At 44.6% G+C, this 15,162-nt stretch overlaps 1 protein-coding gene across 2 annotated transcripts; it reads right to left on the minus strand.

Annotated features, from left to right (window-relative positions):
• Nucleotides 1-5,657: 5,657 nt before the first annotated feature.
• Nucleotides 5,658-14,745, minus strand: LOC136478244 (uncharacterized). 2 transcript variants are annotated; one of them, XM_066476599.1, is made up of 22 exons: nucleotides 14,357-14,745; nucleotides 14,120-14,268; nucleotides 13,939-14,020; nucleotides 13,390-13,805; nucleotides 12,607-13,036; nucleotides 12,274-12,497; nucleotides 11,630-11,825; nucleotides 11,388-11,530; nucleotides 11,129-11,303; nucleotides 10,961-11,014; nucleotides 10,605-10,781; nucleotides 9,747-9,859; nucleotides 9,427-9,609; nucleotides 8,725-8,782; nucleotides 8,373-8,432; nucleotides 8,229-8,270; nucleotides 8,018-8,148; nucleotides 7,807-7,942; nucleotides 7,645-7,722; nucleotides 7,357-7,473; nucleotides 6,298-6,360; nucleotides 5,658-6,220 (listed from the first exon to the last, which is right to left on the minus strand). In XM_066476599.1, the coding sequence occupies exons 1-22, from the start codon at nucleotides 14,600-14,602 to the stop codon at nucleotides 6,119-6,121; spliced, it is 3,375 nt and encodes a 1,124-aa protein (XP_066332696.1). In that variant the 5' UTR covers nucleotides 14,603-14,745; the 3' UTR covers nucleotides 5,658-6,118. The 2 variants fall into 2 exon arrangements, with proteins under 2 accessions (XP_066332696.1, XP_066332697.1); XM_066476600.1 differs by lacking the exons at nucleotides 14,120-14,268; nucleotides 14,357-14,745 and having other exon boundaries at nucleotides 5,659-6,220; nucleotides 13,907-13,939.
• Between the last annotated feature and the right edge of the window lie 417 nt (nucleotides 14,746-15,162).

Below are 15,162 nucleotides of genomic sequence, written 5' to 3' on the forward strand. Positions count from 1 at the left end.
GGGAGAGGGTTTGAGTATGTAGACCTAGGGGGAGCGAGTTTTAGGGGGAGTTAGTTATCTAGTATTAGCCTATTATATACATTTGGAGTTTTATTTGTGTGATACACTATTAATTATGCATTCGTGAGTTTACTTTCATGCATACTATTATATATATGTGATAGTGCTATCTTTGTGATTGTGATATTTGACATGTGTGATTTCTACTTTGCATTATCTATATGTCATATCACTTGTGTAATGCTCATTTGCTTTTGCTTCCGCGTTTACACTTCGAAGCAAATGAGCTTTGTTACTTGTACTCATGATTTATTCATATCCTTTGAGTACATTGTGATGGCTTGGGTCATACAAGCTTGCCTAACTCTTGTGTTCTTATTGACAAAAGCTTATATGAATCAAGCCCGTCTAAAAACCTCACTCCATAACATACTCGAGGTGGTATTGTCATCAATCACCAAAAAGGGGGAGATTGAAAGCATCTAGGCCCCTAGTTGGATTTCGGTGATTAATGTCAATACAAGATTACTATGACTAACGTGTGTTTTATAGACGCAATTAAGTTAGGTCATGGTAATGGAGATCGATTGGGCAATCGAGGTTGTCATGCCCCTACGATGGAAATCGTTTCGGTTTTTAAAGGATGGACGACAAGGTTAAGGATAACTAGTTCTAAGTGTCGATTGGAGTTGGAGAGACACTTAGAGTAGTTTAGGACTTTGTTTTTCCTTTGGCCGTACTATTAAGGGGGGTATGAACGGGTAGCTTGACCTAGTTGAGTCTAGTGAGTTAGGTGTGGTGCACACTTGTTAAAACTAGCTCTAGGTAGCTCCTATGAATGCCTAAGATCCTTTGGAGCAAACTTCATTCACATATGTTCGAAAGTTGAAAGTGAATGGAGGGTCAAACACTGACCGGACGCTGGCTCCGGTGCGACCGGACGCTGGCCGCAGGGTCCGGTCAGTTCATTTGACCGTGAAGAACAAGTCTGGTGTGACCGGACGCTGGAAGGTCGTGTGACCGGACGCTGAGGGCTAGCGTCCGGTCGACTCCAGTAAGGGTCCAGACTTGGGAAAGAGTGACCGGACGCGTCCGGTCAGTGGTGACCGGACCCTGAGTATCCAGCGTCCGGTCGTTTACAGTAAGCATCCAAGAGCGACCGGACGCGTCCGGTCGGTACTGACTGGACCCTGACAGCGTCCGGTCATCACTTGAAAACTGTTCGCGGGTTGAACTGACCGGAGCGTCTGGTCAAAATGATCGGAGCGTCCGGTCATCCCGCAGAAGCTCATAACGGTTCGTTTTTCAGGCTGCCTTATAAATAGAAGCTCCACTCGTGAGTGGAGCAACTTTTGCTCATTCCAACAGCTGAGAAACACGTTTGTGAGTGCCAAGAAGAGCAAGGTCCTAGTGAGGTGTTTGTGATTTGAGAATCCAAGAGAGTAGCCTCACTAGCAAATCAAGAGTAGCAAAGTGTGCATCCATCTTCTCATTAGGCTTCGCGTGGTCAAGTGAGAGTTCGTGCTTGTTACTCTTGGTGATCGCCATCACCTAGACGGCTTGGTGGTGATTGGGAGTTTGGTGTTCACCCGGCGGAGCTTGTTGGTGACCCAACTCAAGTTGTGAGCGGTTTTGGGTGATTCGCCGTGACGGAGTGTCGAAGAATCAACCTGTAGAGAGCACTTGATCCTTGCGTGGATCAAGGGGGAGCTACACCCTTGCGCGGGTGCTCCAACGAGGACTAGTGGGGAGTAGCGACTCTCCGATACCTCGGCAAAACATCGCCGCGTTCCTTTCTCTCTCTATTTACTTTGAGCACTTACTTTGAGTATTTACGTTGAGCAATTCAATACTTGTTTTACATCCATAGAATTGCTTGCTAGAGTAAGTTTGGAACATAGGTTGCGAGGTTGTTGTGCATTAGTTTGATTTAAACACTTTTCTAGGCACAAGGGGTTAATTGGGCTATCCGTAGGATTTGATTCTTGCAAGAGAATTTAGAATTAGCCCAATTCACCCCCCCTCTTGGGCATCTTGATCCTTTCATCCGGCTTCGGCACCGGCTCTAGCGGAGAAGCGCTAAGTAGTTTAGACATAATGTGTATTTAGATGCATACGAAAAGTTATGCATCTAGAAAAGTTAAAACGACTTATAATGATGAGATGTGCATAAAGCACTAAGTCATTTAGGCATAATGTGCATCTAAATACATAGCAAAAGTTATATATCCAGAAAAGGTTTAAACCAATTATAATTCAAACAGATGAAGTGTACTTGATTCAATACCTAAAATATAAGTTCTACCAAATGCATCGGCAATAAATTTATGATATACGTTCAATATACAACTTCTTAATTCATTCTTAATGCAACACACTTTGCACCTATATTGGAGCAGTCCCTACATCGACTCTAGTTAAGATGGATGGACAACACAGTCCTTTTACCCTCTTGCACCCAGATCCAACTAAACTTTGTATTTGACTAGGATTGAATAGCACTTCTAAAAAATGCTTTTCACAAGTCATTGTAGTTCAGCGCTAGCTCAACGTTATCGCAGATATGCTCCACATATTCTGCACGAAAAACTGGCACGCAAAGGCCAAAGGTGACGCCAATAGGTACATGCAATAATGCAAAAGAGCAGACAAACGTCAGTGCTGTGCTCTAAAGGAGAAGAATCAAAACCATATATATGTACCAGAATTCTGGAAAACCAAACATAGCCAAGAATATATTCCTGATCGAGGATCGGCGTTAAGAGACGTGAGCAGGCTATTCTCGCAAACAAGAAAAAGAGAAGGGGATGTGAGCAGGCTAGCTCTGGCTAGTAGCGCTACCACTTAATTAGTTAGGTTTGTGCCGAAAAGGGTAGGAAATTAAAATAAAATTCTAGGCCATGCATGATATAAAAGGCGGTCGAGCCTGTTGCCATTTTGTCGTACATTGCGTGGCGCCAGGGGCAGATGACGTTGAATAAAACTCCGTCCTTTAACGACAGAACGATAGGGAATGAAGTTAACAAGGTCTAATCTAGTGGACTAGTGGAGCTTGCATGTATCTGCATGAGTCGCCCAGCGAGGCAGTGACGTGCTGCTTGTGCAGGCCGGATAAGATGGATGAGCTATTTTTGTAATTGGCACTTTGCGATAGCATGTTTATATACATCACGGCTCAGGGTGCCCTGTCATATACATGACACATAGACGCACTAGAAGATCAGGATGCTCCGCCACACTCCCCTAAAACTGCACTGTTCACATTATCGTCAGTAGGGACTAGTGGGGATAATCGTCGCCCGGATTTATATTAATAAAGAACACTACTCTAAAAGCCCATTACGTACGTTTTTGCCTTTGCTGCCTTGGTCTACCTTGGTACCGTAAAACGTGAAGAGTCCTAAACTCAGCAAGCAAAGCAGCTAGGTCGCTAGCACATTCCACCTTGTACGCCTTCCGTCGACTCCACCCCGCCGACCGATCGTCGACACGTACTCCCTGCACCCCCAATCATTCCGTGTATGTTTTCTCGCAAAAGGAAAAAAAAAATCATTCCGTGTATGTTCACCGGTCTACGTCACACGGTACAAGGATTAATGGCACGTACATCAAGGTGGCCATCAGGATTGCTATATGCATGCCTGTATCAGCATCAGACGCCCCCGCCCCTCATCAAGGAAAGAAGAAAAAAAAACCGACGCCACGCAGCCGTTGCCGCCGGCGGTTGCTTTGTCGCCGCGGCTCTCGCGTCCCGCGCACAAAAACAGGGCAGCACGCGACAAAAACAAAAACAAAACGCCGTCCCCGGGGATCGGATTGCATCTCCGGATCCAATCCAATCACTCCTCCCCCAACGGCCGGTCCGCGGGCGCGTCCCGCCATACCCCTTGCGCGTTCGGGCGCCAGCCGAACCAAGCCAACCGTGGCCGTGCGTGTGGTGTGGTGTGGCTCTCCCCGCGCGGCGCAGCATCCGCGTGTGGCCCCTAGTTGCCTTCGCGGAGCCGCAAGCTGATGCTAGGCGGGGAAGGCAGGCGCCGTTGGCGCCGCACGCGCACGCCCGACCGAGGTCACGGAAATCGTGCGGGGCGGGGAGCCGGGGACTATTCGCACAGGCAGGGCCGCAGGGCCAGCAGTGCAGCACGGGACGACGGCCGGGCACCGCACCACCACCACATGGTGACATGGGCACATGCGGCCTGCGCGGCCTCCGGGCGCTCGGCTCGTTCCAGTTCTGGCTTCCTTGCTGTGCCTGTGCTGGTGCCGGGAGGTCGCGTCGGGGCCTCGCTGTCCGAGAATAGCCAGCGGGGCGTATCGTGTCGCGTCGCAGTCGCAGATTGGGCGGCCAGCGTGGACGCTTCCGCGATGGGGCTGTTGCCATCAACTGTCACACGTCTCCCTTGGCCGCCGCCCCCTGGCCGGTGGCCGGGGGGGACCTCACTCCTCAGCCAGGTCTCTGGGGCTCGCGACAGGCGCCACTCGCTCGGGCTCGTCCAACTTTGGCGGGCTCCGCTCCATAGAGATGGAGCGCGCTCGCTCACTCAGTCACTCCAGTCTCCAGGTCCAGCCGTCCAGGAGGATGACAGCGACGGCTTCGACGTCCGGTGGCTGCAGCGAAAGATGCTCCAATGGACGGCTGACGGGCTCGCAAGTCACGATTCCTTCCAATTGACTCTTACTACTGCACGAGAACAGCTAGCTGCGTCTTCGCTGCTGCTTGCCCTGCCAGTACCGCCGCTTTAGGCTTTACATACAGATCGGTTCTTCCCTTCCCTTCCCTTCCCTTCCCTTCCCTTCCCCGTGTGACACGCACCTACCAGTAAATGTTAGCACGGCGCCGCCCGTTCGCCACCACTGCTGCCGCCTCTCGCCATCGAATTGCCTATCCCAAGGGAATTCTCCGGTTTCTGGCAGTACCAGGAAAAGAACCGAAAACGGCACCATGCCTTCTGCCCTCACGACTTCACGAGTCCACGACAGGAAAAGTGGGCAAGTGGCGAGCCCCAACTGCAAGTCCGCGAGCGTGCAAATTGCGCAACCGACGCGGCGATGATTCGGAGTCCTGGCGGCATGGTCACCATGACAAGGAAAAGAAAACCACCAAACTACTTGTTGCACTCCTAATTAACTCCTTCGGGCATCAGCGGGGACCTACATGGCTACATCACTACGTGCTACCCATGTTGGCGATTATTCATTCATACAGCGAAGGGTGCATCTGGCCATGACGCACATAAGTAAACAGTCTACTACAAATTGCGACAGCAGTAAATATGACAGTGATGGACAGCAATGTATACCCTTTTTCAGACTTTGTACCAAACCTTTCAAGGTCGATACAGATACACTCTGGTGCATGTGCATGCATTGTGTAGATTTATATATAGATATATTTGTACGCCCTTGCAATGGAGAGGCTAGACATGTGCAACACGTTGTGGATGAACTAGTATGCTGTCAAAAATAAATATACATGGTTGCCGATGTACCTACAGTAGAAGTAAAATACATTTCCTATAGCTGTAGAAAACACTTCAAATGTTAACTTGCCTCCAGGGTACACTTTACTAACCTGCCAAAGGGCAGGGGAAGGCAACCCCATCCACTGTATAAAATTCCTCCTGCAGGTTAGGGTATTTCCATTAATTGCCAAAAGTAAAAACATCAGTATGGCATGTCAAAATGCAATTAAAAGAACCTCATAGTGTCATTTTTAATAATATCTGAAGAGTCTACAAACATCAGGTGAGGACTATCTACATGCTACTTCTAGCTTTAAACACGATTCTATGGAACAGAGAAAACAACTTGCTGCTCAAAATTGGTATATGCTTTACAATTTTAAGAGTGCAGCGCACATACTTACAGTAAGGCTAAGAATGCACACTCAACTCCGCTGCAATAAACTAATGATACAACAAAAGGTGCTTAGCTGATCACTGCACAAAAAGCTGCAATAGCGCCTCGGGGGTGTTGCTCGAAGGGAAAAAAAGCCCTGAATAATCTATTTACATCAGATTCCCGGTCCCACCGCTGTTCTCATCTAACTGTATGTGTTAATTAACTCATGGCCAAAACGCCGCATTCAGCTGGTTTTTCAATCAGTGTCGTCATCCAGCATTCATGACAATGGTCCATTTTGCAATGTAAGATCAGAAACAGACGAAAGCTGCTCCTCCAAGATATTAAGAAGGTCAAGATATTCTCTGAATACATCATGTGACTGCATCAAGGATGATTGTAACCATGTTAGAGAGACCTAAAAAGTTCATAAATCCAAAAAAAACCTTGGCCACTAACCTGTAGAGTAATGCTATATGCTTTCCACAATCGCAAATCATGCCGAAAGAGATCCACCAAAACCTAAGGAAGCAAAAATACATCACAGCAGCAAGGATGAGTGTTTTGCTCAACTAAATAATTCACATCAAAAGAAACCCCTCTAAATAGTTGTACCTTCAAAACTAAATTAAAAAAGATGATATTCTCATAGGTCAGAATAGCATCCAGACTTATACAATGTCAAATAGTACATCAACTGGGATAAACTAGCTTCACTGTCTTAGGATCATATATACCTACTTAAAATAGGGAATAATGTCATCTTATTTTCCATTTTGGTAAAAACATAAGAAGCTAGGATGTTATTTGCAGAAATTGATATTTGCCATCTAGAAGTTTGTAGTGGATTCTATCACATGTCAGTATCCTGCTATGAGTTCCTTTTTTAAGTCACATGTACATAGTCTGTCTGGATATTCTAATTGTGTCATACTGTCATGGAAGTTCTAGTTGAATTAGATGAACTCTGCAGGGGGTGCTTGGATTGGGGTATTTCTTTGGGAAGTTCCACTCAAATTAATGTCTTCAAACCCCTAATCCAAGCAGGACCTTGAAGATATAGCAACACTGGCATCACTAAAGATTTTGCACAGATAACACATGATTGGATCAAGTTCAAACGATTGGCAACACCACATGCCACAGCAATGCCTGCTTCTGCAGTTCTGCCACTACCAACCTCCACCTTGTCATCCATAGCTCCCACCCTGCAGGGTGCAGGTACCCCTGAGGCCCTGATACCTCACCATTCCACCTCAAAATCCATTGCCTCCACTGCGCCTCCCCATTTATCTACTTATCTACTAGTGCCACATGTAGTAGAAGGGGTGGAAAAGTGAACTCTGATGTCAGATGGATAAAATACTGATAGTACCTATTGAAATTTTTGGTTTTCAGTGTGTGTTGTGGGGGAGGGTAGTCCAGATAGAAAAGATAGCAGCAAGTTTATCAATGAATTATTAAGAAAAGTTAGCATATGTATTGTGTAATTTTAAACCAAAAACTCTAAAATTTTACCTCTGCACGCTGCAATAAAGTAGCTAGCACCACGATCCATTCCTTAAACTTGACTGAACACATATGAGCTAGAAGGAACTCTGCATCAAGTCGGCTTTGCAGTGTATCCATTTGGAGCTGTCATCAGAATACCAACATGTACATGGTAAATAAGTTTCAAGAAGCAAATGAAAACAAAAAAATACTTTATTCATATGGATGGACCAAAGGGGCATGAGAAACAACCAAAATACAATAAATTTACAATGATAAGCATAATCATAAAAACTGTGATTAATTGACCAGAACCTTTTGTCCAATCAGTTCAAGTGCAGAAGCAAAATTCTCCAGACGAGCAGACCCTTGCCTTTCTCGTTGTAGATATTCCTGCATGATGTTACGACATAGATCAATTACAAACAGCTTTGGACAATAAGATTTGTTAAAAGCGATGAATGACGAGAGTCTCACCACAAGATCAAACTGAGTCCCCTTGACAAAAGCGACGAGTTTAGAAAGCTCCTTGCCAGACATCAAATAGCTAGCATGGCGTTCTAGAATGTTCATAACAGAGGCAATATGTGGACTAAGTTCTTTCATTGAGTTACTGCCGAACAAAAGAAATAACATATGAGAGATTTTCCAACAGAAGCATTTTTTAAGTGTAAAGAACAGGGTGTACCTTTTCAAATCAGAAGATTGCCGCTTATATGGTGAACGGAACAGAAAATAGCCTAGAAATCTTGGAGAGAGCTTCTCGGAGTCTGAAGTGGCATTCTCAAAATCTCTTCCGGATCTTAGCAAGAAGCGAACCTAAGTATGAAGGTACTCCCTTATTCATCTGAAGTATACTAATATAGGAAAACAAACAACATATAGCATAAGAAGCATACCAACTCCCCAGCAAGCTCATACAAAGACTCATCAAGTGTAGCCTGGAAAGCAACAATCATATGGAAGTGAGACTGAGAGATGGAACATCTGAGGCAACTAATGTCCTGGCTAAAACCACCACATGGTGGAGGTAAGAGAATTACTTGTAGCAAACGGAGTGCACAATACTGGCTGACTGCAGGGCCCTCCAGCTTGGCAATGACCTATAATTGCAAAACATTGGCAATGCTACTTATAGCAGACATTCATGATAAAAAAATTAACAATGACCATAAATAAATTCATAATAAAAAACTAACAATAATGTTATCTTCATGCATAAACTACAAAAATAAATAAACAAACTCCATACAGGATTGGACCAATTAATGCAAGCAATAAAAACAAGAGGTCGAAAGTGCAGTATCAAAAATATAACAACATTATTATATGCATTGGATAGCCATCAAAACATCCTATAAAGGTTTACTGTAACACCTCGCAGCAGTTACATACCAGTATGTAGCAAGCAGCAGTCCTGTACCACCTCTGTTGGAAGCATTCCTCAAACATCCTATCATGAAAGTTTGGTCATACTAAAAGCATAAATATTTTATTTGAAATCTTTGTCAAATTTAAATACTGCCGGTTAGTAAAGATATTTGTCTGAACAAATTCAAGTTCACCCCAGTTTAGGGATACCATACTCTGTTCACGCTCTGGTATATCAATAAATGCATGGGCGTGATAAATCTTAAATTCTACATATGCTTATAGCAATCAATAAAGAATCAAGAAGTTGAAGAAAACTGACAGATAATAAGATAACAGAAATAAAACAGCATCTCTGTCCTCTCAAACACAAGGAACCAGACAAATCTCTAAATTTTCTCAAAGGAAACTATTAACAGATCTACTACACTAATGATTCATGATAATTAGTCTTAATAACCTCTTTTTTTGGACAAGTGAACAGACTTAACATATGAATCACAAACATGGATGGGAACCGACTATGAGAGGTGCGCCAGGTATGTAACTAACTACATGCAAACTACAGACACACCACAGATATAACTATAAGATGGAACATGCTGATACTGTCTATGTAATTACTACAAGCAGAACAGCAGCACAAACTGAAAGAACATTATCTTTTGAAGATGTGAATTAAAGGAATATGCATATTTCAAATAGAAGGGTTGTATGTACACTTACTCTGTGGATCGTCCAGCTGCAGAGAAAAGATCAGCCCAGTGTCGACCATCAGTTTTCCTAGCAACACTGACTACAACATCCATATATTCAGGAAAATTCCGTAGCAGGTCACAAGTTTTCTCAAGAAGAGATTTCTTGGGAGGATCAACTTTTTGTGAAGCCTGATTTTTTGAAGCACTTGGCCTGTAATTAAAACATATGTCAGGGAAAAAGAACTTACCAGAGCACATCTAGCAAAGCCACTAAATAATAGATGGAACATTGTAAAGCAATGGAAGACTGCCTTTGTTTCAGAATATAGCAAGCTAGAAAAAAAGTACCTTGTTATATCTGCATCAAATACTGTAAACAGAAGCCACTCTAAACAGTGAGAGAAGTGAGGCTTTTCTGCTGACAAATTTGCCAAGTGCAAAGCTTCTTCAATCTTGTTCCTCTGATTTAAACAATTAACGTAGGATAATTAAATTTAGAGGCATCAGAAAATGTTTTTACGGCAATAAGTCAACAAAAATTGAGGCAATGATCTCAGAGAAGCACAGCACCATCAGGAACAGAATGTCATGATGTAACAACTTTTTTTAAGATGTAAACAATCTGGGATTCTGGGTCAAAAGAAAATAGCCTTACTACATAGCTTACTGCAGATGAATAGTAGAACCCGAAACTATATGAAAATATTCCTTCACTCTGCCTAATTTGCTGAATGGTATCCAAATTCTACACAGCTCCAAAGGAGCAGCACGATGCTCATACTAAATATGCTGACATCAACATTTTTTAAAAAAAAAGAGAAAACCTAATGCTCTCAAAGCCTAATCCCCTAGCACTCCCCTCCAACAGGAACACAATGTCCTCCAACCATTTGATATGTCTCCTACAAAAGTTCTGCCACTGTTGTCCCCCCCCCCCCCCCCCCCCCCCCCCCCCCCCCAGCAGGCAGCACCCAACGAGTACTCCTCTGCACACACCAGCACCAACTCTGTGGCGCCAGCCCACCTAAGACCCCGTCAGCACCTCTACTGCCAATTATGTCAAAGACACAGGAGCCATGAGGCAACAAGCACCTAGCCACCAAGATTGCCTTTTGTAATACCAACGGTTTTCTCACTAGATAAATGGCATCTTAGAATACAAATGGAAATGTGAGATATAGAATCAACAAATGGAAGGTGATTTACCTGAAGGAGATGTCGTAATAAACAATGCAATATTGTTTGGGCTTGAGGTGAAGGCTCAAAGCATGGAAACTCCGCAGTTGAGAAGGACATTCTCTGAGAAACACCAACAACCACACCAACGTTTGGAAGAAGACCAAGAGGATACACCTCACGATCAAACTCAAGCTCCGGATCCAACTACAGTATCACATGACAAGCATTTATAACTAGCTGTTAATATCATCATCATGAGTCTTCAACGAATTTTTTTTAAAAAGGAACAGAATATGAAAATATTATGACTGCAGCAAGTTCCACATAAAGGTGGAAAAACTTAAAACGGATATTCACAATTATCTCATGATAGAAACTTATACCTGCAAAAAATCCTCTTGCTTAAAAGGATCTGCTCCATGTGATGGGTACCACACCTGCAACAGCTATGTTTATAAAAGGGTAGAAAGGGATATTTGAAAAATAACTATCCCCTAAAAGAGGCATCTATGGTGAAGCGATTATGTACAAAATAATAAGATCAATCTAACCTGCATACCCCGATGACCATAGTCAAGCCATGAAACCTCTTTGATAAGACTACCCTTCTCTTCAAATTGGGAACAGGTGACCCAAAAGAGTTCAATTGAATTTGTGAGAGCATGTTCATGTCCATCATCCATGTCAAGCACAGAAAGCTCCCCATTGGTCCGCAAGATCAAACATCTGATATCATAAATAAATAAATAAATAACAATAATAAAGACAAAGAAGAAAAGGATTGTGTAACATTATGGGGGAGAAAAGTACCTTGATGGTTGCTGCGACAAAAGATCAGAGGATCCATTAGTGTCTCCTTTCAGCACTCCTTTGTCATTTTGTTCAGGAATGAAGCACATTGAAACAGGTGGGCTCTTCGGACTCATGATTGAAAGTTCTCGCACTGTTGAAAGCTGTTCATCCGTACAAAGAATAAAAATAACTATTCACAGAGAAAAATTGGAAACAAGTTCTGAATAGGGGTTGCAAATTTCTTTCACGACGGACATTACCTGTAAAACTGGATTGCTAGCAGGTGATAATTCTCCCGAGATCATCACATGGAAGATATGCACATCAAATGGACTGTAAGTAACTAATATATAATCCTGGAAAACATCCATGACAATTGGCCTTCCAAGCAGTGGTTTCCGGTAGAGTAAAGAGCTATAATCAAGATGATATCTTGGGAAAAAGAGAAGCTCGTACCTGAGCCAAAAGAATGAAACATGTCTGTGACTAAAATATATTGTAATTAGAAAGGCAGTGGAGGCCTAAGTTAATAAATGAGATAAAAATATAAGCAGAAAAATGCAGTTCAGCTAGTATTTCAAGGAACACCAGTTCAATGCGAGAAACTCCCATATTGCGAGCTTTCTCCCATGCTCAACCAGAAAAGGTGAGCCTTCGTCCCGTTTGGCACTGCTCCAAACGGCTCCCGCTCCTTGCTACAGTGCGCATAGGAGCCTGAGCTGGTGAAGCCAAAAATAGTGGCTTCACCAGCTCCTAGCTCATTTTGAGAAGAGAGATAAAAACGGCTCATTGCTACAGTGCATTGAGGAGCTGGAGCCAAAGCCGACCAAAGCTCCACCAAACGGGGCCAAGTCAGTTACAAGATAGGAATAGCAAGGAAGATGGTATACAAGTGAGAACTCACGTGTTTGATGATTCAACATAGTTGCACACAATAACAATTTTTCCCAGCCACAATAGGCCTTTGCATTGGATCTTTTGCTCTTGTGTAACATCACCAAAAAACCGCCACCTTTTATTTCGCAAATCATATAGCACTAGCCCGTGAGAGCCAGCAACTGCCAAGTACATCCCATCATTGCTTGCCACCACATGTAGAACTGGCCAGTTCTGGGAAATGTATGAAACCTACTTTGAAAAGTATATATTATTATCATAAAAATGCATCATCAAACAATAGAGGTTGCAGCATTTTAACCCCTCAAATAAATCAAAGGCAAAGAAGTTAACACTTAACTGGAACATTAAGATGCAATATCTTCAGTTCATCAGCATCATCCGGTTGCACCAAAAGGATTCGATCTTCCCCATAAAGAACCTGATGGGAATATGTTGTGCCTGAAAGCCCTCTGTTTAGGCAACATTTGGCAAATGAGAAAGCAAGAACCCTTTCTGACAAGCTTTCTTCGACAGCAAATAACTTATATCCATTATCATCCCATTGAATGTGTGATGTTCCTCCCATAAGAGGCTCAAATTTTAGAGCGCTAGGTTTCACCATTGGAGATGAGACAGAATTTGAACCAGTTTGACGAATAGTACACATTAACCGACATCCAGACACAGACCATACAGTAAGTCCCCTAAATTTCCACCCGACTGCAAAAGCACAATTGTCAGGCGTCCAAGATATACAGGCAACAGGACCGGTATCTTCCACTGAATACCTACAATTTTTTACCCAAAAAAGAAGGAAAAAGAGTAGTTACAGCTCAGCTTAAAATAGAATAACCAAAAAGTAGAGCTGTGTGAACTGGCATGGTTACACCTTAACCACAGAAGGTTCACGAAATGTTAAACAATTGACAACTCTAGGGAAAAGGAAATGATCCAAGCCTAAACACAAGATAACAACATAATGCTAAAAATGTTTTATCTAGACAAAGTGCCAGGCAGGGTTGTCTCACAAATTAGCATGGGATTTGAAATCAACTGCCAGAAATTTAGGCAGTCAAAAACAGAAGTATCCATGTAACAGCTACTATAGCTTGTGAACAATAAAATACCATGCGAGACTTACCCCCAATCATACAACGAAATGGTTCGTATATGCCGCGTGTTTTCTGCCAGATCATATAATTCAACAACACCTCTACTGCACCCGACAGCAAGAATCTGTTGCTCAGAAGCCACAGAAGTACACATCGCATCATCAGTGTCCAACCATCTCTCCACTCTGATGCCGCCAGGCTGCCTTAATCCCTTCTTACCAATAGTACAGAGGGCAATGCGACAGCCTGAGTACAAAGCAACCAGCAACCTTAGCTTCACCGACAGCTCAACATGGACAATAGAAGAATTGCCTGTGCAGCAAGGAGCAGGCCTTGCGTTAGAGTTTTCTCGCAAACTGGGAGGATCAAACACCAACGCATCTACGACAGCAGTAGGTTTCTCAGACGAACAAACAGAGCAACCAAGCTTGAAGCTGTCTGAGAACTGGCAAGCAACAACAAAATACATAGACAACACTTAGCATAGCAAGTAGGAAGAGCGGGTACAGCAGACCTATATTTCGCACCTAATAATCAGTAACTTACAATAAACAAAAGTTGCATGCATTTCCATGTACCTCAGCGTTCCAGGACACGACCTGCACATGCCCATTGGATAGTCCGAGGAGCATGCTTTTGCTGTCACACACGAAATTACTCCTGCAACACGAGATCAAACTTACAAGTCAGCTCCCCTGCGGTAGTGGAGCACCTCATTTTGTATGTAGAGGAAGAGTTAAGGAGCGGCGAACACAGTACGTTATAGCAACGCCATTGGCGAGAGGAACCTTCTCGGTGATGATTAGGGATATACTAGCCAGGCAAAGCCCCGGGACCTGCTTGCCACCGACGATCAGTTGCTTCCCCGAGTGCTGAACCTTGTAAACGTAGAGGTAGAAGGAAGAGGTCTGCACACAGCACACAGAAACAGCATGGTGAGTCTGCCGCTCGCGGCGGGAGCGAGCGAAGTGGTCCGGGAGGGGGAAGTGGGCTGACCAGGACGGCGACGGTCTTGGCGTCGGGGCTCCACACGGCGTGCGCGTTGTGACCGTGGGCGGCGAGGGACTCCGGGGAGCGGTCGGAGCGGGCTAGGCGGACCCGGTGCTGCGCGGCGGACCAGAGGTGGAGCGAGGCCGGGCAGACGGTGAGGAGGAGGCGGCCGAGCAAGCGGAGGAGGACCACGCGGTCCGAGTCGTCCGGGTCCAGCGGGATCGACTGCGGCCACCCGTACGCCAGGTACATCGCGGCGGCAGCGGCGGGCGCGCGCCCCCTCGCCGGTCGCTGGCGAGCGAGATGCGGGGCGGGGAGATCTGGAAGGAAGGGGGAGTTGGCTGGTGGCCGGTGCGATGTGGGCGATGCAGCAGTTTTTTTTGGCTTTGTTTTTTCTCTCTTTTTTTCCAGGGCAGTTTTAAATCTTTGCTTCAGAATTCAAGATCAGAAGATCAGATGGCGGGTTAGCGTCGGAGGCAAAACACCATCGAGCAGATGCTGCCTGCCGTTGCGTCCGATCCGGTACTAGGCGAACCGATCGAGACGGTTTCGCCTGCATTAGCTGCAACGCTAGCAGAAACATTGGGCCCGTGCCCTTGAGCCGGCCTAAACCAGTCAATTAATAGTGTTTTTTTTTCTCATAATAAACCAGCATCAGCTGGTCGAAAGCAACAAACGAACAGGCAGGACGATGGACTCGAATTGGACTCGAACACAGGTTTGGTGCTGCATCTAAGCACGCTACGTGAATTCCAGTTTTGGTACCATACCTGACGGTTGGAACGGCAAATCATGATGTCACGTGCAGCTAA

Source organism: Miscanthus floridulus, chromosome 8 (genome assembly GCF_019320115.1).
Source record: "Miscanthus floridulus cultivar M001 chromosome 8, ASM1932011v1, whole genome shotgun sequence".
NCBI classification, from domain to species: Eukaryota; Viridiplantae; Streptophyta; class Magnoliopsida; order Poales; family Poaceae; genus Miscanthus; species Miscanthus floridulus.